The 25,638-nt window shown below is 45.3% G+C and overlaps 1 protein-coding gene across 2 annotated transcripts in view; it reads right to left on the reverse strand.

The window, feature by feature from the left end:
- FCHO2 (FCH and mu domain containing endocytic adaptor 2) overlaps window positions 1-25,638 on the reverse strand; it is a 1,161,485-nt gene that overhangs the window by 100,683 nt on the left and 1,035,164 nt on the right. For both annotated transcript variants that reach the window (XM_086960798.1, XM_086960797.1), the window contains exons 21-23: window positions 11,617-11,749; window positions 2,091-2,290; window positions 1,929-1,993 (exon numbers count right to left, since the gene is read on the reverse strand). In XM_086960798.1, coding sequence (XP_086816924.1) covers window positions 1,929-1,993; window positions 2,091-2,290; window positions 11,617-11,749 — 398 coding nt within the window. The remainder of the gene's footprint in view (window positions 1-1,928; window positions 1,994-2,090; window positions 2,291-11,616; window positions 11,750-25,638) is intronic.

Below are 25,638 nucleotides of genomic sequence, written 5' to 3' on the forward strand. Positions count from 1 at the left end.
TAATGGGTATCTCCAGGGTGAGACCAGGCATCCCCGGCGGTCTGGTGGGGCCGTTAGTGAAGATGAGGCAAGCTAATGCCCAGAGTTGCCGAGTGTGATCGCTGATCAGAGTGGGCACCGAGGCGAGAGAATTATCGAGTCCGGTGACCCTGGTCCAGAAACCTGCCGCGCCGGGAATCGAACCCTGGTCCCAGGCCGTCCTCTGCTCTCGGGTCTGCCGCCTCTAACCAGTGAGCCACACTACTTCACATGACTACCTACACATCAAAAAGGGGTCTGAAAATCCTGTCAAAAAATGGAAGACCCCCCCCCCCCCCCAGCGGCAAATGTTTTAATGTTTTACTGACCTGCGGAGCCCAAACAACATGGCCGATGACCGGTGGAGCTGTTAGGCAGCTATAGAAGAGTTTGGCTCTGGTTCACCCCCTCGGCCGGCACCTACCCAGCCAGACATTGGACATAGTTGTTTCCTCGTTTCTCCGTTGTGTTTCCTTCCCTCCCCCGCCTCCTCCCCCCTCCGTAGGTCGGCTACAACTCTCCCACCCTATACTTTCACCGACGCACTGGATGTTTTGGATTGTCGACCCCCAGCCAGTTTGATTCTGTCTTTCACTTTGTCTGTTTTGTCCCCCTGAAGTACTTTCCCCTTTGCCGGTATGCCTTGACACGATCTGCATTCCATACTCCTTTTTACCATGTCCTCTACCTTCCATTTCCCATTTGACGTGTGTCTTGGTTATGCTATGAGCTAATAACGCTTGTTATTATGTAATCACAGTTTTTTCTCCAATGTTTATACTTGGCTCTTGTAATTGATGTTAATGTTGTAACTGGTAACTCGCTCATCGTCATGTAAAGCGCTCCGATACCTCCGGGTCTAGCCAGCGCTATATAAAACTCTGCAAATAAATAAATAAATACAATAAATAAGAGGGTAGCTATCTTCATGAATCAGCCCTTGACTGGCGTGGAAGGGAAAGAACTGATGTCAGCGCGGCAATGTGGCGCCTACATAGATGACATGGATGTTACTTCTGGCGCTGGCGACGCCACGCAGAGCTAACCAACATCACCTACCATCACGTAGTGGTATTGCTCGAAGTAAACATCTTCCAGATCCAGTTTGTCGCCTGGGAAATTCAATGGTCAGGAATCTGCGGCTAGATGTGTCTATCAGATTGTCATTATTTAATGACCTGGGAGGCTAAGAGACAGATATCAGTCATCTATAACCTACTGACTGATAATCTCTCTATACCCTCACAATGGACATTACTAGAGGACACTGGCAGCTTTTACTGCAATGAAAGTCCACAATGGAGAATTGAGCTGAACTGCTATGAACTCATAACATGTCTTGCTGAGAGGCAAAACTAAAATGTACTTATTTTAAGACTCTTCACAGTTAATCCTGGACTCCTCAAAATCTGCATGGGGCAGGCCTTCTGTCGCATAATTCCTACTGGAGATGAGGGGTGGGGGCTGTAAGCTCTCTAATTTCCTCTGGCACTGTACAACATGAAAGCCCTACTGGATTGCTTAAAGCCAGTGATTGGTAGGGTGCCTGGAATGTAGGTCATATTCTGGATCCATCATGCCTTACTCCATGGAACAGTAGACTATATGGTACCCAACAGGCACTCACCAAAACACCAAATAGCTAAGAAGTTCAAAAACTTTGCATGTACATTGGAACCATAAACCTGACTCTTGAGCACATTAGGATTTCTGGCACATGGGTGCGGAAAAGGGAACTGTGCTGACCACCTCCTGCATTGTTAAATATTTTTGAATCTATACTAACATGAGCAATGGCACTGAAAGTGAAAATATATTTAAGACTTAGTGATCACTTGCTTTTCATACATAACATAAAATCCAGTCTACCGCCACAATCATCTATGCTCACACAGTCTCTAAGCACTTACCACCATTTTCCGATTTTTCTGAAATGCTAGACAATTTCCATAAAGCTTTCATTTGTTCTGCATTCCTGTAAAATAAAATACACTAGTAAATACTGTTTCCTTCATGTCGAAGTGTTTCAGTTAAAACATTTTCTTGGCATAAACGTATTCAAATATAATTACCAGATTGCTGGGGGAAGTGACTGCATATTGGTTACTCCTCCATCTACTGGTACTACAACTTGTATGTTAGATAGCAAAGTTGGAGCCGATATAGCCTCCGGATTGTATTTGTAATCTAGCCTCACATCAGTAGTGCAAGAAGTGCATTTCCAATAGGTTGCAAGATTCAAAGGAGTGGACTGGATGCCGTTTGAGGATACCTGTAAAACAGTATTTGTAATGAAATATCTAAAAAACACAAAATTATTTAGTAGCGGAGCAGTGAATGACGCTAGGACAATGCAAAAGTCTAATATAATTCTTCTTTTCTCAGCTCGAGAAAAAAACAACTTACTTTTGGCAACAATATTTTTTGTGGATTACACATACTATCCAGATTTTCTCCCTTTAGAAATATTCTCCAGGCCAGTCGGGAAACATTTCCACCCACAAACCGCTCCCCAGCATTACCAGTTTTAGGTGTGACTCCGCCTGCCAGATTTGATGACACTGGAGTGTTCACCAGTGAACTGGAACCAGTTCCTGGTACTTTTTTCACACATCTAGGCCGTGTGGAGGGGAACTGGGAGAGCATCAATGATTGCAGCAATCCAGCACATATTAAGTTTGCTTACCTTGGGATCTATATAATCATGTCACTATGTCACCAGTGAGGAGGGTGGGTAGTGAGGAATTCTACAAGATTATGCACCCACAAAAAATGTTAATATCAAAGGTATGCCCATCACAACTCCTGCTTCACCTGGTCAAATTCCAACATGACCCCGCCGAGGCAAATACAGTCCATCCTTTCCAACCCAAACAGAGAACCCCCCGTAATCTGAGAAGCGGCAACACTGACAACCTCACCAAGGTGAACATCACCCAGACTCCTTCCTCCCTAATCCACTACGTCTCAAATGTGTACAACTAAATTGCAGATCAGCCAGTAAACACACCTCAGATATCTTCGACCTCATCCAACACAATGATTTAGACATTATCATCCTCACAGAAACTTGGTTAAATCCCGCTTCCACTCCTACCTTAGACCTTCTAGTTTCTCCCACTCATGATATAATAAGGCTAGACAGAGCTCTGAAGTTGGGTGGGGGCCAAGCCTGTATTCACAGGAACACACTATCGATTTCTCACTTGGAGTCCTCTTCCCCTTCCTCATGTGAATACCTTTGCCTCAGCATCTCAAGTAAGAACTTACTGATTTGCAAACTACACAACTTTTACTACCCCCGGGAGACACTCTCCCCTTCATTGAGCAACTAATGGAAATCATCTCTAGCAATGTCGACTTAGCCGTGTGTCAAATCTTCCATGGTGATTTCAACCTACATTGGTATAACCACAACAACCCCGTAGTATCTTGCCTTAATTAATTTCTAATTGATCTAGAGTTGACTCAGCATTGTGACCAACCAACTCATTCTAAAGGATAATCTCTAGACCTCATCATCTCGAAAGGGCAGACCATCACCTTTGATTCCAAAACCCTGTGTGACTGGCCCGACCACCACAGCATCCTCTTTTATATTAACAGGGAGGTGGTGATGAGGAAGGCTCAAGCAATGAAATCAAAGAAATGGAAAAGTGACCTCAGATCAATAAACCCTGACAACCTTGGTGCCCACTGTAAATCTGACCTCTCCTCCCAAGTGGACTTGATCGAGGTGCAATCACTCACTGATGCCTACAACTTGACCATCGCCAACATCATGGATGACATTGCTCTACTCTAACTTAAAAATGCCTCACCAAAAATATCCAAACCTTGGTATAATTACAACCTAAATATGGAAAGCCGCAACTTTAGGGCGGTTGAAAGCTCCTGGCGATCCAATCCCTCCTCGGACCAACTATAACTCCTTAGAGATATTTGGAGCATCTACATCAAACAGAGCAAGAGCGCTAAGGCTGACTATTTCAGACTCCACCTAGACCAAGGAGCAAACCACCCAAAGAAGGTTTTCGAATTGGTCAAACAGCAATCAGTTATAAGTCCAAACCTCCCTGCCCCGAGTGGCAACTCACCCTCCTGCGAAGAATTTGATGCTTTCTTCACTGAGAAATCTAGACTCATCTCCACTGACCTCGCCTCTAAGAAGGCACTATTGCCCTCCTTTCGTGCCGCCTCACCCCTTGACATCTTTTAAAAGCGCAACCCGACCATCACAAACAGCAAGAACAATATGTCATGGGGCACCTTTACCCAATTTAGTGAAAAAGACATCCACAAGATTCGTCAGAATATCAACCCTTCCAACCACTTTGGTGACCCGTTGCCTACAGCCATCTTTAAAGAAATCAATAATGCATTCATCCCCACCAGGACAAAGATTGTAAACGCTTCCCTATCTCAAAGCATGATCTCTGACTGCCTAAAAGCAGCTCAGGTATCACCTATACAAAAAAAGAAACGCTGACAAATCTGATCTCAATAACTTCCGCTCCATCTCCAACATCCCCACCCTAGCGAAGCTCCTAGAAAAAGGTGTTAACTCCCAAATTTGTGCTCACATAGAGAATGACCAACTCCTAGACCAGCATCAATCCGGTTTTCAGAAGGGGCACAGCACCGAAGCAACCCTCACTCACGTTATGGATTACATTTTAAAAATGCTTGACCAAAACGAATCCTGCCTCCTGATCCACCTTGACCGTTCCTCAGTATTCAACACGGTTAATCATGATAACCTCCTATCCATCCTGCAAAACAGCATGGGGTTTTCGGATCTGGTGCTACAATCGTTTACATCCTTCCTTCATCACAGATCACAAAGAGTCAACTCAAACCACTCGCTCGCCCAGTCCTCTCCAGTACTCATGGGGGTCCCCCAAGGGTCAGCCCTTTCTCCAATCCTCTTCAACCTCTTCTTGGAACCTCTTGCTCACTCACTAAACTCCACGAACATTCATTTCCACATGTATGCTGACGACACACAACTCTATTTGAAAATATCATCCCCGGAAAACATCTCACTCAACACTATCCTAACATCTACTCAAAATTGGTTAATGGAGAACCATCTCCTGCTCAACACCTCCAAAACAGAATTCCCGCTCATCTCCCCTTCGAACCAAATCCCAAAGTTAGACCTCTGGCTGACACACCTCACTACTTTCAACTACAATCCGATCATCATAGACTCAGCCAAATCTCTCTGAGTCACCATGGACAACCACCTGAATATGAAAAATCATATCAGCAATGTATGTAAGGGAGCAAACCACTTGATGAGGACTCTAAGAAATATCAATCCTTTCCTGCCACTAAGTGATTTCAAGCAGGTGGTCCAAGCACTTGTCTTGCAGAGGCTAGACTGTGGCAGTGCTACCCTCTGTGGCCTTCACAAATATGCCCTGGCTCCACTAAGGGCCTCACTAAACACTGCGGCTAGACTGATTACAGGCACCAAACGAAATGAGCACATATCCCCACTCCTAAAATCTCTCAAATGGGTACCCTACGAAGCACGAATTCAGCTTAAGATATCTGTTCTGGCGCACAAAGCCCTTCACTTTAATACTCCCAGGTACCTGGCACAAAAACTTGAACTATCTTGTGGGGAGAGAGCATCAAGAAGCACCACTACTTTCCTCTTGAAACCACCCATCTTTAGCAAAAAGAGAACTTGTAACCGAGCCTTCTCCGGTGCTGCCACAAAGATATGGAACTCTCTTCCGCCGGAAGTTCGCAGGCTCTCCTCGACGACGGAGTTTAAATTGGAAGCTAAAAGATTCCTAATAAACAAATTCTTACCTTAAGAGGGCTAGGCCCACTTGATTGGTGTCATTGTTCCTGCTTCCATGGGACCTCCATTTGATATGGCTCCTCGTTAATGCTTATTATTACCCTCCTTCATTGCCCGCTTATACCTGTTTATTGTACTCCTTTCCTTTTCCCACTTGAGGTTCGATATTGCATTAATGTCCTCCCTTCCACCCTATTGTAGCGCTCTGATATCCTTCAGGATCATGTTTGTGCTATATAAAAATTTATAAATAAATAAATATTTTTTCTTGTGATGGATATATCTTCCCACAGATTTCTCACCTTACAAAAGAGTCCAAAAGCAATATTGTATGGGAGATGCAATTGAGTAATGGCAGCTAGTCAAGGAGATCATGCAGCACAGTCCTGGAAAAGCATCAGTCAATCTCTGCTTGGGTAATGCAGCAGATGTCTACCACCGGGACACCTCTTGTGAGAGGTTTGGAAGCAGCCATGGCCCTACTGGAGTACGCTCAAATGACATCCAATGGGTTTTTGTTAGCCAAGGCTTAGAAGAGCTTGACACATACATATATACACATATACACACACACAACACACACACACACAATAAACATCTGTTATTCAGCACCAAGAGGCCGACAGGTGAACGTGCACTTTACAGATACACATGTTATGTTACACATAGGGTAGCCCAATAAAATCATCTCGCCCTTCTTGGCTCCTGAAATATTAACACGGAGCTGATGACCTATTTATACACTGTTAAGTGCAGTCAAGGCGATCATAGTCTGCCCACCTAGGGTCCAGTTAATGCAGCCACTGTTCCTCTTTGGTGGGTTAAGGAAGAGAGAAGAAAAATGCAAGAGTGATGGACTAGCCCATGCAAAGAGCTGATACCAACTTAGGAAGAAACATCAGGGAGGAATGAAGAACCAACGCTTTTGAATAGAATAATGCCAATGGTGGACAACCTGAGAGGGCTTTTAGATGTTCCGATACAATGAGCTGAAGTCAAGAAAACAGCTTTAAGAATGAGGAGCTGAACCTTGCAACTGTGCATCGACTCAACTGGGAAAGCTACTAGGAAAATCAACAGAAGATTCAAATCTCACTGAGAGACAATAAACAGACAGGGAGGAAACACATACAGTAAACCTCCAATAGAATGTACCATCAGTGGTTACTTAAACAAAAAGTGCTGGTCAGGGAGATACATGAAAGCTCCAAGCATAACTAAATAACCTTTCACAGTAACCACTGCTAGATCTTGATGGACAAGTGAGAGTGCCAAATACGCAACATCTGACACGTAAGACTGAAAGGGGTTCAGGCATTCCAAATTGCAACACAGAACAATGTATTCCAGTGACATCATGGAGGGTCTCCTGGTAGCCAAGATGACAAACTGTCAATTAGAATGGTAAGCAAAAGTACCCAAGATGGCACTGCTAAAAGTCCACATGTGCATCCACCTTAAATGTTGAGAGGGGTGGAAAACCTGATCATCTTGCTGGAAGAGCAGGAAGAGGGAGCCAAAAACCAATCCAAATACCAAATCCTCATCAAAATCTGGGGAGATCGAGTCAAATCCAATGAGCTTGAGATGGTAGCAGGATTGGCGGAAACATGTAAGGCAGGCCCCTTCACCAAATGAATGTGAAAGCATCCTTCAAGGATGAGTGGGAAGTGTGTTACAAAACTGAAGACGCTTCCTGTTCTGTGCTTTGGCAGAAAGATCTTACATGGACACCAGTATCTGGAGAAGATGACACCCACCCCTTTGGGATGACATTCCCATACTTCTGCTCTTATGTGGAGGGGCCTGCAAGGTGTGCTGGTCCTGGGAAAATTCCACCACCACTGACGAATCACCTCCTATCTTAGGGTCCAACACGACACCCTATAGAACCCCTTTCTTAGAACACATAAATACAATCTTAAAACATACAATATTTACCAATATGTATTTGAAAAGAACCTGGTGGAAAGGTGCTGCAACCTGGAACTCATTTGACGCCCTGGAATTGCTCTTTTGTTGCTTATTACTAGTATCACCAGCACCCCTCAAACAACCACTTTGCTTCAACTGATGATCCATTGGATGTTCCTTGGTATGATCGATATAGAAACTAAATGCTCTTTTAGGATCTAAACAATGAGTCTCTCTTCCTCTTTAGAGGAATGAGGTGGAACAAAGAAAGCTGGAAGGGTGATAGCATGACCAACATGAAAAGGAGTCAATACTTTGGGCAGAAATTAACCCTGGGTCTTTGGAACCAACTTGTCATGAAAGAAGGACTATTAGAGCAGTGGTGGGGCTACGGTGTCGGACATACAGCCTTATGGTGGCTGGCATCCTTCCTGTGTGGTCGCACATTTCAGATCCGACAGAAGCCTTTCTGTTCTAAGGTGGTTCCTTTGATACAGGGGGTTCCATATGGATCCTCGTTGAGCCCTACCTTATTTAACTTGTACAATCATTCCTTGTCAGACATAATCGTGCGGTATGGCTTTGAAATAATATCACATGCCGATGTTATCTAGCTGATTTTTACCTTGTCGCAGAACTCTGATACTGTGGCTGACTCTTTGAGGTCTTGGCCCTCAGAGGGATCTTAGTGGATGGACATCTACTGCCTGAAATTCAACGCAGGTAAGACTGAGGTCCTTATCTACGGCAGGCAGCCCTCGATATGCTCCCCCGCCTTTTGGCTGGAGTCTCTGGGTCCCTTCGCACAGCCTAAACCCAATAATAAAAATGTTGCTTTTCTGTTCGACAACAAACTCAATTATGAAAGACAAATCATTCCATAACAGCCAAGTGTTGGGCATTATTAAATCTCTCAAGAGTTGTATTGATCTTTTGTTTGTCTCAGGCCAGAAGACAGTTATCCAGTGGTGTCTCGGCTGGATTACTGCAACATTTTATACCTGGGACCCTCTCAGGCTAAGATGAAGAGACTCCAGTGGGTGCAAAACTCTGCGGCTCATCTTTTGCTCAACCTCTAAGTGTGCATTTATGGGTTTGGCACTTCATAAACTGCACTGGGTCCTGGTGGAGAAACGCCTCTCTATCAAAGCACTTTGCTTCTGTTATAGAATTCATAGGAAGACTTATCTGTTTCCTCCTCTTACTTCTTATTCTCCTAGGAGGTGCCTCAGGTCTTCCTTCAGAGGCACTGCTAGTGCAGGTTCCCAGATTCAAGAAAGCTCGATCTGGAGACAGATCCATCAGCTTTCTTGGGTCTAAACTTGGAACTCCCTTCCGTTGCAGCTGAGGCAATCCCTGTCAGAACCTCAGTTTCAGAAAAGTCTGAGGCCTTGGCTTTTTAGATAGGCTTTCTCGGTCTACTATGTCCATGTGCTTCTGACTTTTAGCGCTCAGACACTACTTATTGGAGTAGCTATGCACTTTATAAAACTCAATTCAATGACAAACAAAATACTAAAGTTTGCTCACATGTCTAGCTTATTTAATGGTGAAGAGAAAGACCATCTTTAAAGTCAGAAGTTTCATTGGACAATTAGGCAGCAGCTCAAAAGTGGTGCTCATCAATTCCCAAAGTCTGGCATACACTGATTCTGTGGAGGGATGCCTTGCAGCCAAGATGACCTCAATGGTCTCAGCTTGCAGGTTGAAGGAAGTCAGCTGTTGCTGCTTAATCTCCAAGCCTGGAGATGCAAAGTGTGCAGACCTGGGTGCAACACCCTGGCCTGCTGCTGCGACCAGAGATCCTAACAAAGCAGCAGCATAATTGGAAGAGAGATGCTTATGCCCAGGAGTTCTGGGTACAACATTTTGCTGACCCGATCTGGTGCTAATTGGATCACCTGGGCCCTATCGTTCCTGATCTTCAGAAATTGGGGCAGAAGTGGCAGTGGAGGGAAGCCATACAGGACTTCGGATCTCCACACTAGATAGATGTCTCTGAACCACAGCTGCTTTTGAAACTCCAAGCACAGCAGAACTGACAATACGCATTCTTGGTAGTGGTGAAAAGATCTCTTCGTTGCAGGAAGGTGGCTCTTGCCAGAACTGGGTGCAATTCCCATTAATAATCTACTAGACGCCTTTGGGTGAGTTTGTCTGCCCTGGCCTCTAAAGATCCCTCTAAGTGCTTCATCACCTGAGAAATCCCATGGCGGTCCAGCCACTTCCAGTGGTGCAGGGACTCCTGTTGGAGGGCCCAAGAGTACACCCCACCTTGTTTTCTGCATTACTACGTCAGTGGTATTGTCATCACACCTGCATGCATCTTTCTGCGATGGTGGGCAGGAAGGCCTTCAAAGCCAAGCAAACTGCCCTCAACTCCAACAAACTGATATGGAGTCGATCCTCCACCGGAAACCTGAAGACTCTGATCTCCAACTCTCACAGAAGGCATCCACCAATCCTGCAGTGATGCATTAGTGACCACCTTTGGCTCTGGATGAAGTAAGGAGAGGTGCTTGCTAGTGACCAATTGCGATCTAATGCCTACCAATGCAGATCGTTTGTACTGTCCTTCAAAATACAGACACAATCCAACAGATTTTCCTGATGTTGTGCCCACTGTGATATGAGGTGCCACTGCAGAGCCTGCATGTGCTCCCTGCCATTTGTTACCAGCAGGATGCCGGAGATCAAGAATCCTAGCAAAATCAAAGCTATCCCTGTATCATAGCCCGAATGGGCTGCACTCTCCATTCCAGGGGAAGGCACAAAAATGTACTGTATCCAGAATGTCTCCAAAGAAAGGGAGTGTCTGCAAAGGAGTAAGGTGTGACTTTGACAAGTTGATAGTGAACCCCAACGATGTGTGAAAGTTCACTGTAGTCTGGAGGTGGCTGACAGTCAGGGAATACTTGTGCTCCCAACATCTGAAGGCATGCTGCAACCACCATCATCACTTTCCTGAACACCTGAAGGCCACTGGTAAAGCCAAAGGGGAGTAATGCAAATTGAATATGCTGCTGGTCTACCATAAATCGTGTGAAGTGCCAATGGGCCTTAAGGATGGAGCATGCGAAAACAAGCGTCCTGCAGGTCCAACGCCACCATCAAGTCTCTAGGATTTAGTGCAGACAGGACCCAGGCTAGCATGAGCATCTTCAATGTATTCTTCCTCGGGAAGGCATTGGGATAGCGAAGATCTAAAATAGGATGTGGGCCTTTATTGGCTCACGGAATAGCAGGAGTAACACCCATTTAATACTTCCGCTATCGGAGTACATCTTTTGCATTTTGTGTAGCTCTTGAACTTTAAAGGACTTCAGCCCATCACTTGTGTAAAATACATTAGAAAAAAAAGCAAATAATGTTCATAACTGTAATACCAACTAAAGCACCTAAAAAGCCTTTACTGACATCTGTGTAAGAAAAAGCTAAATGGAGGCATAACATGCAGCTATGTCATTTATGCATTTACACCTTCTCAGTCACTCTCCCTGGAGCATTGACAGCATGAAAAAAGTATCTAGAATTTCAGAGATAAAGATATGCATAACGAAGAATATTTATATGAACGTAAATCTATTTTGAGGGCACTAGTTTGTAACCTTGCTGACAATTTATTTCTTAAAAGATTCAAAGATGTATGTAAATCACACACTAATACAAATATATTGTCAGTGTGAAACTGTTCGGAAAAAAAACGTGTCTAAAACATCTGTAGAACAAAGTATAAAATAATGTAGGTACATGATGATACTACAAAATGAGGCAACAGTACACAACTACCTAAAAAGAGCAAATCTAAAAGCTCAAGATGTCACACAAGTAATCTCAATCAATGATAGCAGCTCTAAAAACCATACCTGATATTTTAATACGTCCACATTGTAATATGATGCAGAAGGATTCTGTTCTGATATTTTCTTGAGGTAGGTTGTGACAGCTTGCATGTTCATCCAAAAATCTTTTGTGTCGGAGTCACTTTGCGATGGATCACTAAACAATAAAGGATTTAAAACAATTAAAAAGGCTACTTATGCCTGCTAGTAAATACATTCTCTTGGATTCTTCTTCAACTGATGACCATTCATCAGTCATACTCAAAACATTCAGGTGCCTGGGATGCAATCATTTTTAAAATAACAATCTGGATGTGTAAATTGTATATCATAATGAGGCTCCTTACTGCGCATCCTCCCATCTATTATCATCATGCCTCCCAAAGTCTGGCATTTATTTTTAGGCCTCTTTTGAGCCAAGTTTGTTGCAGTGTTCCTTGTAAAACATAAGAGTTCAAGTGGGTGCAACAGGATGCATTCCAATGGACAGAGCACTGGGGTAGCCTGGGGTTCAGGCACTTGACTCAGGGGTCGAGGAGGAGTAACTGACTGATCGACTGGTATCTTGCCTCGTGTGGCAGCCTACGGGTATTGTACAGACTGAGAGGGTCATAGTGTTTAAGAGAACATATGTTATGTGTATTTGTAAATACACTATCTCCCACAAGGATAGTCTGGCACTGAGAAGGTGTGTGTGCCTAGCCCTGCCTATGGTATTTAATTGAAAAGCCAGGTCTTCAGCTTCTTGCTGAATTCAAGACAAGAGGGGGAGGCTCTGGTGTGGAGTGGGAGCTTGTTTCGTGCTTCAGGAACAATGTAAGAGAACACCCGTCCTCCTGATCTGGTTCTATGTATGTGGTGGGATGGGTGGAGTAGGAGACCTGTGGAGTGGAGTTGTCTGGTGGAAGAGGAGATGTAACTTTTCAAATAGGTGGGGCCCAAGTAGTGCAGGGCCTTGAATATGCGTGAGGAGTTTGATATTGGGAGCTCCATGAGGTGTGGTGTGATGTGGGTTCAGTGTGGGCGTTTGAAGAGGAGTCTGGCGGCCGAGTTTTTGATGGTTTATGGTGTTCTGGTGAGTTGCATAGTGAATCTAGCTTTGAGGGTGTACCTGTAGTCTAACGCACTGGTGCATTGGGCGCAAATAAGGATTTTTTTCTAGTGCTGCTTGGAGTTATTTGAAGACCTTCCTTAGCATCTCAAGAGTGAGGATGCAGTGTTGGCTTGTGCAGTCATGTCCAGTTTGCTGTTAATGATGATTCTGAGATTCCAGACGTAGGAGATGGATGTGGGTCCAAGTTTGGCTGGCCACTAGTTGGAGACTCATGGGGAGGTGTTCATGCTGAAGAGCACTACTTCTGTCTTGTTGGTGTTGAGCTTGAGACAGCTGATTTCATTCAGTTAGTGACTTCAGTCATGCAGGCAGTGTGCTTGTTTCTTGTGTTGGGGCCTTGTCCAAGAAGGAGAGGATGATTTGCATGGCGTATTAGAGGATTTTGATGTTGTGTGCCCGAATGACACTGAACACAGGGATCACATAGGAGTTGAATAGGGCGGGCTGAGCAGTGACCCAGAGGCACTCTGCAGATGAGTTTGCATGCTTCCGAGGATTAGGCTGCTAGGCTGCCAGAGTGTTCTAGCCAATAAAAAGGAGGAGATCCAGCGGAGAGTGGGCCCTTGGATGCCAATCTTGTCCATGTGCCTGATGAAGATGGAATGCGAGTTTGTGTCAAATGCTGCTGAGGTCCAAAATTTGTGAGGTAGCTTCCACAGCAGAAAAGGTGTAGGGGTCTAAGCTATCTTCCTGGACAAGAGCAGACGTGACTTGATTTGAGGTTCAGACATTCTCCCCTTCATACACCTTGCTTAGCGGACAGAGGGCTGAATGGCAGAGCATCATCATGGAAAGAGAGTTTCCATGATGTTGCTCTGCTGCAGGGCTACTGGATCGCCAAGTCACTGGGAATCTAAGGCACCCTTGAAAGAGGAGAGAAATGCTGAAGGAAAGCCTTTCTTAAATCCTATGAAAGCAGTTGAGAAAAAGTATAGGAACACATGAGGATTATTTAAACTCACTCCTGACTATGGCCACTTGCTTTAAATGCATCAGAACAATCCAGGAGGAGACACAAAAAATTGTTAAGACAATAGCTAAAATATACAAAATAAGAAAGCCACAATACCAGCACACACTTAAGATGTGATAAAGAGGAATTTGTGAAAGAGTTTAAAACTGAGCTAAAAATCTAGCTGAAAATACAAGCACTAAAGAAACATTAAAAGAATGATAGCAAGTGATATGAAAAATGAATAAGCAGTACCAACTAAACATCCTAGAGAGATGTGGGGGCAATACAAATAAAAGTTCTCTTTGAAATCAGGGTCTCCAACTGACCCCTGATCGGCGCGGGTGCTCGCTGGTATAGCTGAGGTTGTGGTACAGGAAATTTCGCATATCATTGGCCTTTCTTTCAAGTCGGCCACCGTGCCTGCTGACTGCAAACAGGTTAACCTGCTGCCTTTGCTTAAAAAGGCGGGTGCTGGGGGGAGGAGCCAAGCCAGCGACCGAGATGGCCGCATAGACGCTCGGCTCCGTGAGCCCTCTCACCCCGCGCATACATCCTGGCAATTATCCTGAGCTGTAACGGCATATTTAAGTAAGCGAAGGAGAGCTTTCACTTACCGTCTGCTCCTGAGGCTTCTACGTGCGGCGGACCCAGAGAGATGTCTCCGACTGTTCTGAGGCCTTCGTGGTGCTGGGACCGGGGAGTCGCGTGAGAGGAGCAGCCGGCCGCGACTGCGCCAACAGCGGCCACTGGTGGAGGTGATGAGTCGGCCGGAGGGTGCCCGTGACTTGATGGGCCGATGGCGACAGTGACGACCCAGTCCACCTAGCGGAGTGCCTTGTGGGGCTGCGTGGCAAAGCAGGGTCGAGGGGAGTGCGCGATATCTGGCCCCCCTTCCCAGTTCTGTGTCCGGGCATAATCAAGGATTGCCCCCGGAATTGGCGGGCGGCTCCCGGGGAGCGGCAGAGATTTTGTTTAGCCCTTTGGTGACTCTTCTCTGGGGGGCCTGCCTTGCATTTCTGAGTCCCGGCTGTGGATCCTGTAGCGCCCTGATCTGGGGCCCGGTCCCTGAGGTGCGGTGAAGAAGGCTGAGGCCGGATCAACTAAGATGGCGGCTGGCGCCCTCTTCTGTGGACCATATCCAGGTCGAACAGCTGCCGTGCAGTTGAGATCAGGAGGCTGGCAGCACGAGAAGGAGCCCACATCCAAAGATATATTGGCTGCCCTGCATGAGACCCTGATCTGTAATGGCCGGGACTTGGGGAGAAGGATGGCCGCCATTGTTGTCCCGCCGTTCCACACGGGCACAGCTCGATCTCAACGGAGTGCCGACGTGCCCGCCTCTATGTCCATGAGGAGTGCTCCAGCTGCGCCTAGGTTCCCGGAGACGCTGAAAGACCCGGCTCATGTGATCGTCCCGGACAGCTCCGTTGTACACGCGAGTGTCTCTTTGGGGCACCTGTCTAGTTGGCGGCCCGGGAAACAACGCAGATCCATTTCTAGGACTGCCCCGGCGATGTCTCGGCGCTTGCCGGATTGTGTGACTCTCCCTCCTTGGATGATGAGACTGTGTTCGGACTTGGTGATGTTTCCGGGGTCAATATCGACACAAACGGACTTTCACCATAGATGTTCGGATGGGTTTGGGTTGCTGAAGTCCTATGAAGCGATAACTCGGCCTGGCCCGCCCGGATCACCTGGACCCTCCACGCCGCTCTGTCTACCGATTGATAAGTGGACGTATGTTGGTTTCATTGATAGACAAGGCCAGGGATGATATCGTCCAGAGTCTAGGGGACTTATTGTTGGCTGACGGTGATTGGGGGACATTCGGCCGGGATTATATTGCAGGTGTGGTCGGTGATTGACGTTCTCAATGGATATTCTGATCTTGCTTTTAGGATGTCTTCTGGGCGCAGGGGTGAGGGGCGGGGCCGGGTGGCAAGATCGAGGGCCCTCCTCCACTTTTTTCTTCTCTTTCTCCTCTCTTTCTATATTTCGGGTCTCCATTAGGGCGACAGGCACGCTGCTATGGGGGGTAGGCCGTGGCCTTCTGCAGGGGTGCAGGGTGGGGGGTAGGGGGATGGGGTTTGTCAATTTGTCCATTATTTGTTTCTATGGCCCTTTAGTCTTTTCTCCTTTCTTTAGTGTCGTCGTTCCTCATGTTCCCTACAATGTGTTGCGTTTTTGAGGGGTGGGGCTCAGTTTTGTTACGGACTGGGTTTGTGCTTAGATTTATCCTGACTTTCGTACCTCACCCCCAATGCTTCATTTGTATGTGTACTATTTGCGGATATCCTGATTCATGCTCGTTATTGTAGGACCATGTATGACCGTATGGCACTTATTTTTTAGTTTTTCCTTATTATAAAATGAACCTTCATAATCCTGAAATCCGACCTGCACGCTTGCACATGAGTCATGTCCTGGACAATTGTAAGACCCCGGTTTTCGAACTGTTATAACTTTCCACGTTGCTCTGCTGTACTTATGCTTTGACTAGCGGCCGGCCGGGGTGGTTATAGGCCCATACTTGTAATTGCTTGAAGTAATAATAAAGGTTCTCCAAAAAAAAAAAAAGGCGGGTGCTGATCCCGCTGTGCTAGCCAATTATCGGCCAATTTCACTACTTCCGGCTATGGCAAAAGTGGGTGAAAAAATGGCATTCCGGCAGCTGAACGAGTTTGTTGAATCGTCAGGGGCTCTCCACCCGGCACAATCGGGGTTCCGTGCTGCCCACAGCACGGAGTCTGCATTGGTGGAGATCTCTGAAGCGGTTAGAGGGTGTCTGGACAGTGGCGGCAGAGCGGCTCTAATCTTATTGGACCTCTCTGGCGCGTTCGACACTGTGCCACACCAGTGCCTTCTCGCGCGGCTTGCTGATATTGGTATTACGGGCTTAGCTTTGGACTGGCTGCGTTCCTTTCTTTCGTCCAGATCCCAGCAGGTCTGGCTTCCCCCCTTTTCATCTACGGCCAAGCCTCTTTCGACGGGGGGCCCTCAGGGCTCTACATTGAGCCCTCTGCTCTTTAATGTCTATTTGACCCCTTGATAAAGATGGACGAACAGCTGGGGGCCAAAATTATCGCCTACGCTGATGACACGCAGCTGCTTTTTACGTGGCCTAGTGATGTTCTTGACACAATTCTGATTCAGTCTTGTCTCTCCTCGGTTTTCAATTGGTTAGCAGCTTCAAAATTGAAATGTAATGAGGATAAGACGGAAATTTTGTTGTATGGTCATTTCCCCCCTAGTTTTAGAGATTCACTCTGGCCAGCTGGCTTTCCCATGCCATGTTCAGCAAATGTCCCCGCTAAGAACTTAGGGGTCTGGTTCGGAGAAGACCTCCGGTTCGAGGCGCACATTAAGAAACTGACAGGGTGTTGCTTTGGGACCCTTAAAGCGATACAGAAGTTTTTTCCTTATCTTCCTTCCACAGCAAGAGAGTCAGTAGCGAGGGCATTAATTCTCTCACGCCTTGATTATGCCATTGCCTTGTTGAGCGGCTCCCCGGCCTATTTGGTGAGGCGTCTCCAAGTAATTCAAAATGCTACCGCCAGACTTCTATGCAATATTTCTAGCCGTGTGAGTGTAAAGAACCATTTGCAGAGAGTACACTGGCTGCCAGTTCCACAACGGATCGTTTTTAAAATTCTTACACTGGCTCATAAAGCTATAAACGGCCATGGTCCTCCCTATTTGATGAAACGATTTAGCCGTTACTCTCCCAATTGACCTTTGCGTTCTGCCGCCCAACATCTGCTGCAGGTCCCACGTTTTCAGCGCTCTCGGCTGGGAGGGCAGTCGGTTGCGATGAAGGCCGCTTCTGCCTGGAATGACCTTCCACTATTTTTGCGAGCTACCCTGAACCTTGGTTCATTTAAAAAAGCTTTGAAAACCCATTTGTTCAAGTTGGCTTTTTAGTTTTCTGTATAGCCTATTCCTCTTTTCTGTTTTCTTTTTTCTTTTCACGCCTGGATACTCCGGCAGTAATTAAGCGCGTAATAAAACAGCATAATAATAATAATAATAATACTACTCAGCTTGTGCATGTTGGTTCTTACTTATCAGCAAATATCTGCAATGCATAGGCTGTGTGAAGAATTTTGGCACCATTGCTCCTACGCCAATCTGTTATTCCTCTGCAATGCTGAGCTCCCCCTCACCACTACCAAGATTTTCTCCCAAAACAACATCTACTTCTTGCCATAGTAAACACTGTATAGTCCAGGTGACCAGCAAGACAGCACAGTGAATGATGTCCTGACGTGGCTCATTGTGGGCCCAATGGACTGCTATCCAATCACAATGAGACCTTTAAAACTCTGCTTCCACCTAGGATAGGCACAATGCTCCTAATTTTCTTCCTCACAATCATGATTTTGGAGTTGCCACCTTTCTTCCACGTATTGCCCCTTCAGCTCAATCCTCCCTCAGCTACCCACACAGTTGAGAAAAAGACAGGAAAAATGCATAGATACACTCTAGGTGCAGTGTCAAACCAACTGGGCCCACCAGAAAACCCATATGTGGGCCAACTGCCCCAGAACCTTCAAAATCAACGATCTCTCCACTGCTTCCTGGATTGCAATCAACAGTCCAGGCAGGGCGGCGTGGGTTTCTTAAAAAGATCATTAAATATTGAAGATTATCAAATAAAGTATTTAGAACCATCATGAGTTAAAATAACAGTTGGAAGGATAGCAACCCATGTTATGGGATGCAATCAGTGGTAATTCGTGCAAATTTTACTGCTGATGCAGTTAGGTTCAAATCAATGTGGAATCTTCTGAAAAAGCAGGCACAATGAGAAGGTGACGGACACTCGGGCCAGCGTAAACTCCCACAATTGCAAAAGGCATATTTGAAAGTGATGATATTTAGGGGGTGGGGGGCAGTAAATATCTTGAAAGTAGGGAGACAAACTACCTCCGGAAAGTTTGTAGGGCAAACACAGGTAAGGCTTGGAGCACTATGTTCCATATGCTCTCAAACTGCCCGCAAATATGTGATAAGCACAACATCTCCTTTGGTTCGACCATGTTTTGGATATGGGATTATCTTTGTGTTCAGGAGGGAATATTTACACTATCTCCAGATAAGACACTGTACCAAATACCTTCAGTTGGCAGTGGAGACCAAAATGAAACTGCTACTCCAAAAAATTGCTCTTGGAGCAGGCGTGTTTCCGAAATCGGCAATACTCTATCCACGTCTTAAAGCATTTTAGATTGAGTTTTCAGTCGGCTTGGGAAAAGGAGCTGGGGGCTCAGATATATTAGGTGTATGGGTGAAATGTTTTTCCTAATGTCAACAACGTGAAGCAGAGCACGGGGAAATGGCAAAGATATCATGCATATAAGTTTTATCACAGCTTCATATCCAATAAAGTCCCCAATATATTCAAATGAAAAAACACAAAAGACCCATGCAGCCATCTCAACATTACTCTGAGTCATTGTCACAATTCTCATACTCAGCACACTTTAAAAATATAAGCTCTAATTAACGGAAGATCATCCTTTGGAGTTTCAAAGAATTCTTTAAACTAAGCACCATCTTGAGTAGGTTTAGGATAAACATTCACAGAAATAAAAGATTGAAGATAGCCTGAACATTCACATTTTATCATTACAGCCACCTGATGGGCAGTCTTTTAGGGAGGCCTCAGCTTTTGAATTAAATGTCTAAATACTACTAAAAATATCAGATCAATAAGCCAAGTTGCAAGTATCATTAGAATCGTGAATGCTTACAGCAGAAGAGCTATCAATCATCTTAAGACACTATGGTGCCATCAAGCCCCCAATTTATCTGAGGACCATGTTAACAAGTACTTAACTCTCTTAAGGCATGAGTGCAGGATAGCATTAACTCTTATTCCAAGATAGCAGTTTGCACAAGGTTTTCATCTTGCTGCTGATAATAAGGGAGTGGCCGCCATAGGTGTGGCAGGGTATGCTCAGACGTGAGTCCCTTGCTCACTTTGCCACTGGATTCAAGCAAGCCGGGCTGAAGACGGCTGGAATTCCAGAAACCGGTCCTCGGAAGCTTGTTTCCGGTCTAGGGAAGACATGGCTTGGCAGTTCGGACTGGACTGTTACCATGAGGCACAGGGTCAGACTGATTTGCATATAGCCATGTCTGAACTGGGGTGGCAGAGTGGGCTAAAGAACGGTGATGGATTAAACCCAGATCTTTTGACTGGGTGTGAGTGTTTGAATGATTCAGATGCTCCGTCCATCACCACCCCCTTTTGTACAGCTTTGACCAAAGCAGCACGCAAGTGTGCTGGCAATGAACTATGATTCCCAGGTTACAAACTCTTGTGTGCCTAATACAGATTGGGGGCACCTTCAATTAACAAGTATTACGTTCCTCACGGTCAGAGCATCCTTTGCAAGACAATCATGATACCAATTTGTAGCAGCCAGGACCATGCTACATGGATTTCCACACAAGGACTTGCTGCTATTAAAAGGATTGTTTCAAATGGACAACTGGATTACAGGAAAGTATTCTAAAGTTGTATTCTTAATGAAAAAGGAACTTTGAACTTTAAAATTTAATGAACTATTAAGACTGGACTTGTTTACTAGAATACCGTGTGAAGAAAGAAGGAGGACTCAAAGTGGATTCCTGCAAATGTATTTATGAAAGCTATGTACAAGGTTCAATTCCTAAAGCAACAGGTAAAACCCACAAAACGACGTCCAACAGCTTTGCTTGTAACGGGTGAAAATTGCAAGCTCCACACAAGGCCATACATTTGTCCCAGCTCCCAGCATAAATGGATTCATTGAAGGGCATCAAGCAAGGATGGCATTAACCACTTTAGGCACTAGTCAGTGGCCTCGGATCAATCTCCATGCATTTAGTGTAGATTATACAGCCTTGAATGAACAACCCTGAGGTAATTGCTCAGACGATCTGGTACCAAACTCTTGTGGCCCTATCTAGAGGCAATATATTTGGAACTGGTAGTTCTTGATCTTTTCCAGAACTTGTGGTAGGAGAAATTTAGGGGTACGGGCCAGGAAGGCATACAGGAGTTCTGTATTCCATTCATTCCGGAATGCATGTCCTAACAAGTGATTTTGTGCAAACGTCAATACACAAAACTCTGAACTCTGCTTGTTTGATGGTAGTGAAACGATCTTGCCTGGGTTCACAACACTTTTGGAAAATGCCCTACGCCACCTCAGGATGAAGATGCCACTCATGATCTGCCAGATGCCACCTGCTCAGTTTGTCTGCTCTGGCATTAAGGGACCATGCCAGGTGGTTGCCGATCAGAAAACTTTCCTGGCACCTCCAGAGGCGCAGAGCCTCCGGACACAGGACCCTGGACACCACTTCACCCTACTCTAGTGCCACATGGCAGAGGTGTGGTCCATGAGAGCCTGCACCAGCCTCCCTTGACGAATGGTAGGAAGGCTGCCAAACCAATGGCCCACAACACCATCAGAATGATGTGGAGGTGACCTTCCTCCAGAGAACAGAGTCCCCTGATCACTACCTCCCCTAGGTGACCACCACAGTCAAGCAGGGATGTGTCCGTCACCACAGTGAGCTCTGGGTGGAGATGGTAAAGAGGCCTACCACTGGACCAAACTCATGTGTACATGTCCTACAGCCAATACCTTCAAACCTAATCCTGTCATCAGACCATAACACAATGTTTGGTGTTTAGTAGCACCTGCACCTGACGAGTCAATGACCCACAAGTTCAATAAACTTATTTCGAGTCGAGCTTCAGCTAGAAACCAGAGTCCTCCGATCTCAACATGTCCCAGATGTCTTCCCCAATCCAGAAGCGATGCATCCATCACTGCTCTGAATTCTGGGTGTGGTAAGAAGAGGAGTCTACCACTGACCGATTTGCGAACCCGTAGCCATCACTGCGGATCTTTTACAGTTAAATCTGAAATCTGGATACAATGCAACAAATGTTTCTGATGCTGCGCCCATTGGGACTTGCGGTTCCACCACAAAGCCCCCATATACCTTTTGGCATGTTTAATCCGCAGGATGCAGGAGGCTAACCTGCGACCTCTGAATCATCCAAACTGAGATTCAGGGCAGGTTATAAAACTGACATAACAGTTTGAATGTCCTGGACTCTTCGCTAAAAGGAGAAAGGCATGTAAACAAGTCATTTCCAGAAAGGCTCCAATGAACAGGAGCATTTACGAAAGAGTCAGGTGTGATTTCAGTATGTTGACTTTGAACTTGGTGTTAGGAAGTTTGCCGTTGGCTACAGGTGGTTGACGACTCCCTGGAGTGAGCCCGCCTTCAACTGCCAGTTGTCAAGGTAGGGGAAGACTGGTACCCTCGACCTTCGAAGTTGTGCTGCTACCACCGCTATTACTTTTGTAAACACCCATGGGGCACTGGCGAGGTAATAAGAAAGCACCATGAACTGGAACTGCTCCTAGCCTACTCTGAACTACAAGTAATGCTTGTGGGCACGCAGAACAGGAATGTGGAAATAGACATCCTTTCAGGTCCAAAGGTGCCTTTCAGCCTGGGACTTTCGTATTAGACCTTCAGCAGGAAGGAATTGGAAGGCCTAAGATCTAAAATAAGACTAAGGCCTCAGCCCTTCTTTGGAACACTGAAGCATTTACATGAACACCCAGTTCCTACCTCCATGGCCGGAACCCTCTCTATGGTACATTGGCTCAAAAGGGCCGGCACATTCTGCTGCAAGACAGATAGATGGTTCTCCTTGAAGCAACTTTGTTGGTGGTTGAAGGTGCGATGGAATTACAGAAAAATGGAAGACATAGCCCCAATGTATAATTTGGAGGACTCACTTCTCTGAAAAAATGGCCTACCACCTTTTGAGGAAATTTCTGATCTGCCCTCTAAAGTGATGGCTGAATGCCAGCAAGGACACACTAAAGCAGTTTAGCGGATGGAGGATGGTATCTTTGTGAGCAACGACCTACGCCAAGAAAAGTGTGGAAGGCCAGCTGGGTTACGGAACAGTCTTGCACTGGTGCAATTTGAAGTCCCCTACCATAGCCATGGCGGAGACAAAATTACTGGGGGAAATGACTGACGAGAGCAGACAGACCCAAAAAACATGCTGCGGTCCTGCTCACTTTCACCAAAAAGTTTAGGGCCATCAAATTAAATTTCCATTAAGGATGCTTGAGTATTTGAGTATGCCTGGAGAAGCCTGTAGACCTCATACAGGCCTGACGTTGAAGCACCATACTGTTACCTACACAGTCAGTTGTGTTCAGGCCGGAACAAATTATGAGCACATTGAGTAAAGGATGCCCAAAAGTCATCCGGAACTACTGGCAACATTTGTGCTACCTTGTCCCAAAGTATAAAAAAAAGACTATAGTTGCTAGTAATAATATTAACAATGCGTAGAACTAAATGGCAATTTTAATGAATCAAGAAAATAAATAATTTAAAAGGAAATGCAAGACAAGGAGTATAAGCGTGGACACCTGAGCTTGGTGAGCTCTTTTTACGTGATACACATAGGTGATTGAAGGTGGTAAACACAATGTGGAGACAAAATACTGAGCTGGAAAAATCGACTTGCAAAAATATTAAGTGAAAAATACTGTTACATGGAAATATCGTCAGCAAGAATATAGTTGTCATGAATACCCATTTTAAGGTAAGTTATATTGATTTTTGAAAATATTAAAGTCATCATTATCGATTACAAAAATATAGTTGTTTATAATATCGTTTTTTAATTATTGATATGTATTTTGGCATATATTTTAAATGTATACAATGTATTTTTTTAATATTGTTGATTTGTTGCTATGTATTTGCAATTTTTTTTGTAATTATTAAATTATATGCAAGTCATTTTTGTTATTTTTAGTACAGTAGCGTGTTGTGGGTGTTTAGGGGCATAGGGTGCGAAGCAAATTAATTATAATAAATTAAATTAATATTTTTTCATTAATAATTATGTTAATAGTGTAATTGATTTTGTAAATTAAAATTTTATGAGCGGGTTGTGGGGTTTATAGGTCCACATTGTGGGAAGCAATTTAATTCTAATGAATAATTGTTACCATCAATTATTTATTTGATAATTATGTTAATAGAGTTAAATATATTTTTTAATATGAATTTTATGTGCGGGTTGTGGCGTTTATAGAGGTACAGGGTAGAGAGTAGTTTTAATTAATTCTTAATTAATATTAATTATTTAACTTAATGTGTTAGCAGTGCTTCGGAATGGCCGCAGAGTACCATGCCTCCGCTTAGCCGTAGATGATCACGGCCCCGCCCCCCAGCAATGGCGCATCGCTCTAACGGCCGGTGAGCTGCCGTCTTCATGTCTCAAGGGGAGAAACTGGAAACGGCGATCCGGATGGCGGAGTATATTTTCGTCAAGGGAGTGCTCGGCAGCCGGCAAGGGTGCTTCTCCTGAGCAGTCCTGGCAATTGGTGGCCGGCAGTCCGCAAAGGATAGAAAGTTAGCTGCAGATCGGTTTGGCAATTTGAGCAGCCCAGCAAGTGGGCAGCGGACATCGGTGATTGCGCTGCTGCTACGCTGTGTTAAGCCCGCACCCCCCAGCGTTTTGGTCGCCGGATTCTCTTCAACTGGTGCAGCAAGAGCTCCAATTTGTTTTTTTCAGTTGCATTCTGGGAGTCTGAGTTTAAAAGAGGAAATCTCTGCGAAGATGGGGAACGTTTTGAATACTCAACCCCCTAAGGTGAAAACACGGCGACTCCAGGCTAAGGAGTTGAAAGAGGCAGCTCATTTAGCGGGGATGGAAAATGCCCCTTTCTCACATGGCCTTGATTCCACATTTGAGAGTTCTGAAGGGGAGGATGGATCCTCTGCGACAGCAGCTAGAGGGCAGCTAAACCCAGCGGCGGGGGAAACTAGCAAGGAGCACACTACTCCGAGCTCTGCACCGCGGCTGCGAGAAGAAGGTGAATTGGATGTGCAAAAAAAAGCAGGCACCATGAAAGAAGTTAAACAGTTTTTATTGTTTACAAAAAACAACAACGCTGCAATCTCCCTCTCCAGGCGCTGGTCTAAATATACAGAATACTAAGGAATCTTCTGGAATGATAGAACCCATAGAGGCTGGCGGAGTATCAGAGATAGGATTTGTTGCGCCTAGAGCTGGTAATGAACAAGCGATTTTAAATTCAGATGCCATTATGGATTTGGAAAGCTTGCCAGGATTGATTCTCCACCATGACGAGGCGACTGCTTCACTCTCTGTTCAGAATGAGACGTCTGCAGTTAATTTAGTGACTTCCAAAATTGTGCCGGTCTCCGATCAGGCTACTAATGTTAATAACACACATGGCACAACAATACTTCTGGTTATGACTGTGGCTCAGTCAATACATCTTCAACAGGAGGAACTCTGATATGGCACCTTTTCTCCAGCCGCAAAGTCTGCCGGTCCCTTCTCGAATATAGATCCAGAGACAGTGGGAGGCTTTCAAATGAGCATTTAAGACATGTTAAATCTAATCCTGGAGGAGGTACGTGACCTGAAAAAAACTCAGAAAGCGGAACTGGCCTCGCTCAATTCACGATTAGAGAAGATTGAAACCACAATGGCAACTCTCCCAGTTAAACTCCAGGAGGCTGAAGAAAGGATTTCAGTCTTAGAGGACCAGTTATCTACAGTTATGCAGTAAGTTAAAGCAGTAGCTAAAAGCAAGCATGCGCTTGAGGATAAGGTGGAAGAGTTGGAGAACCATTTTCGAAGATCCAACCTTCGTATAGTAGGGGTTCCAGAAGGACTGGAAGGTTCCCAAACCCTACAATGGGTGAACACTTTCATTAAACAGAAAGTCATCCCCGAATTTCAAGGCAATCTTACGATCACTAGGGCCCATCGTGTGCCAGCTCATCCATTCTCGAATTCTACGCTGCCTTGCACCATTCTGATACATTTTGCTTATTTCCATGTTAAGGATTCTAACGAAAGCGATTCAACAGCGGCAGTTTGCAGTAAATGACA

Source organism: Lissotriton vulgaris, chromosome 3_1 (assembly GCF_964263255.1).
Source record: "Lissotriton vulgaris chromosome 3_1, aLisVul1.2, whole genome shotgun sequence".
Taxonomy (NCBI): Eukaryota; Metazoa; Chordata; class Amphibia; order Caudata; family Salamandridae; genus Lissotriton; species Lissotriton vulgaris.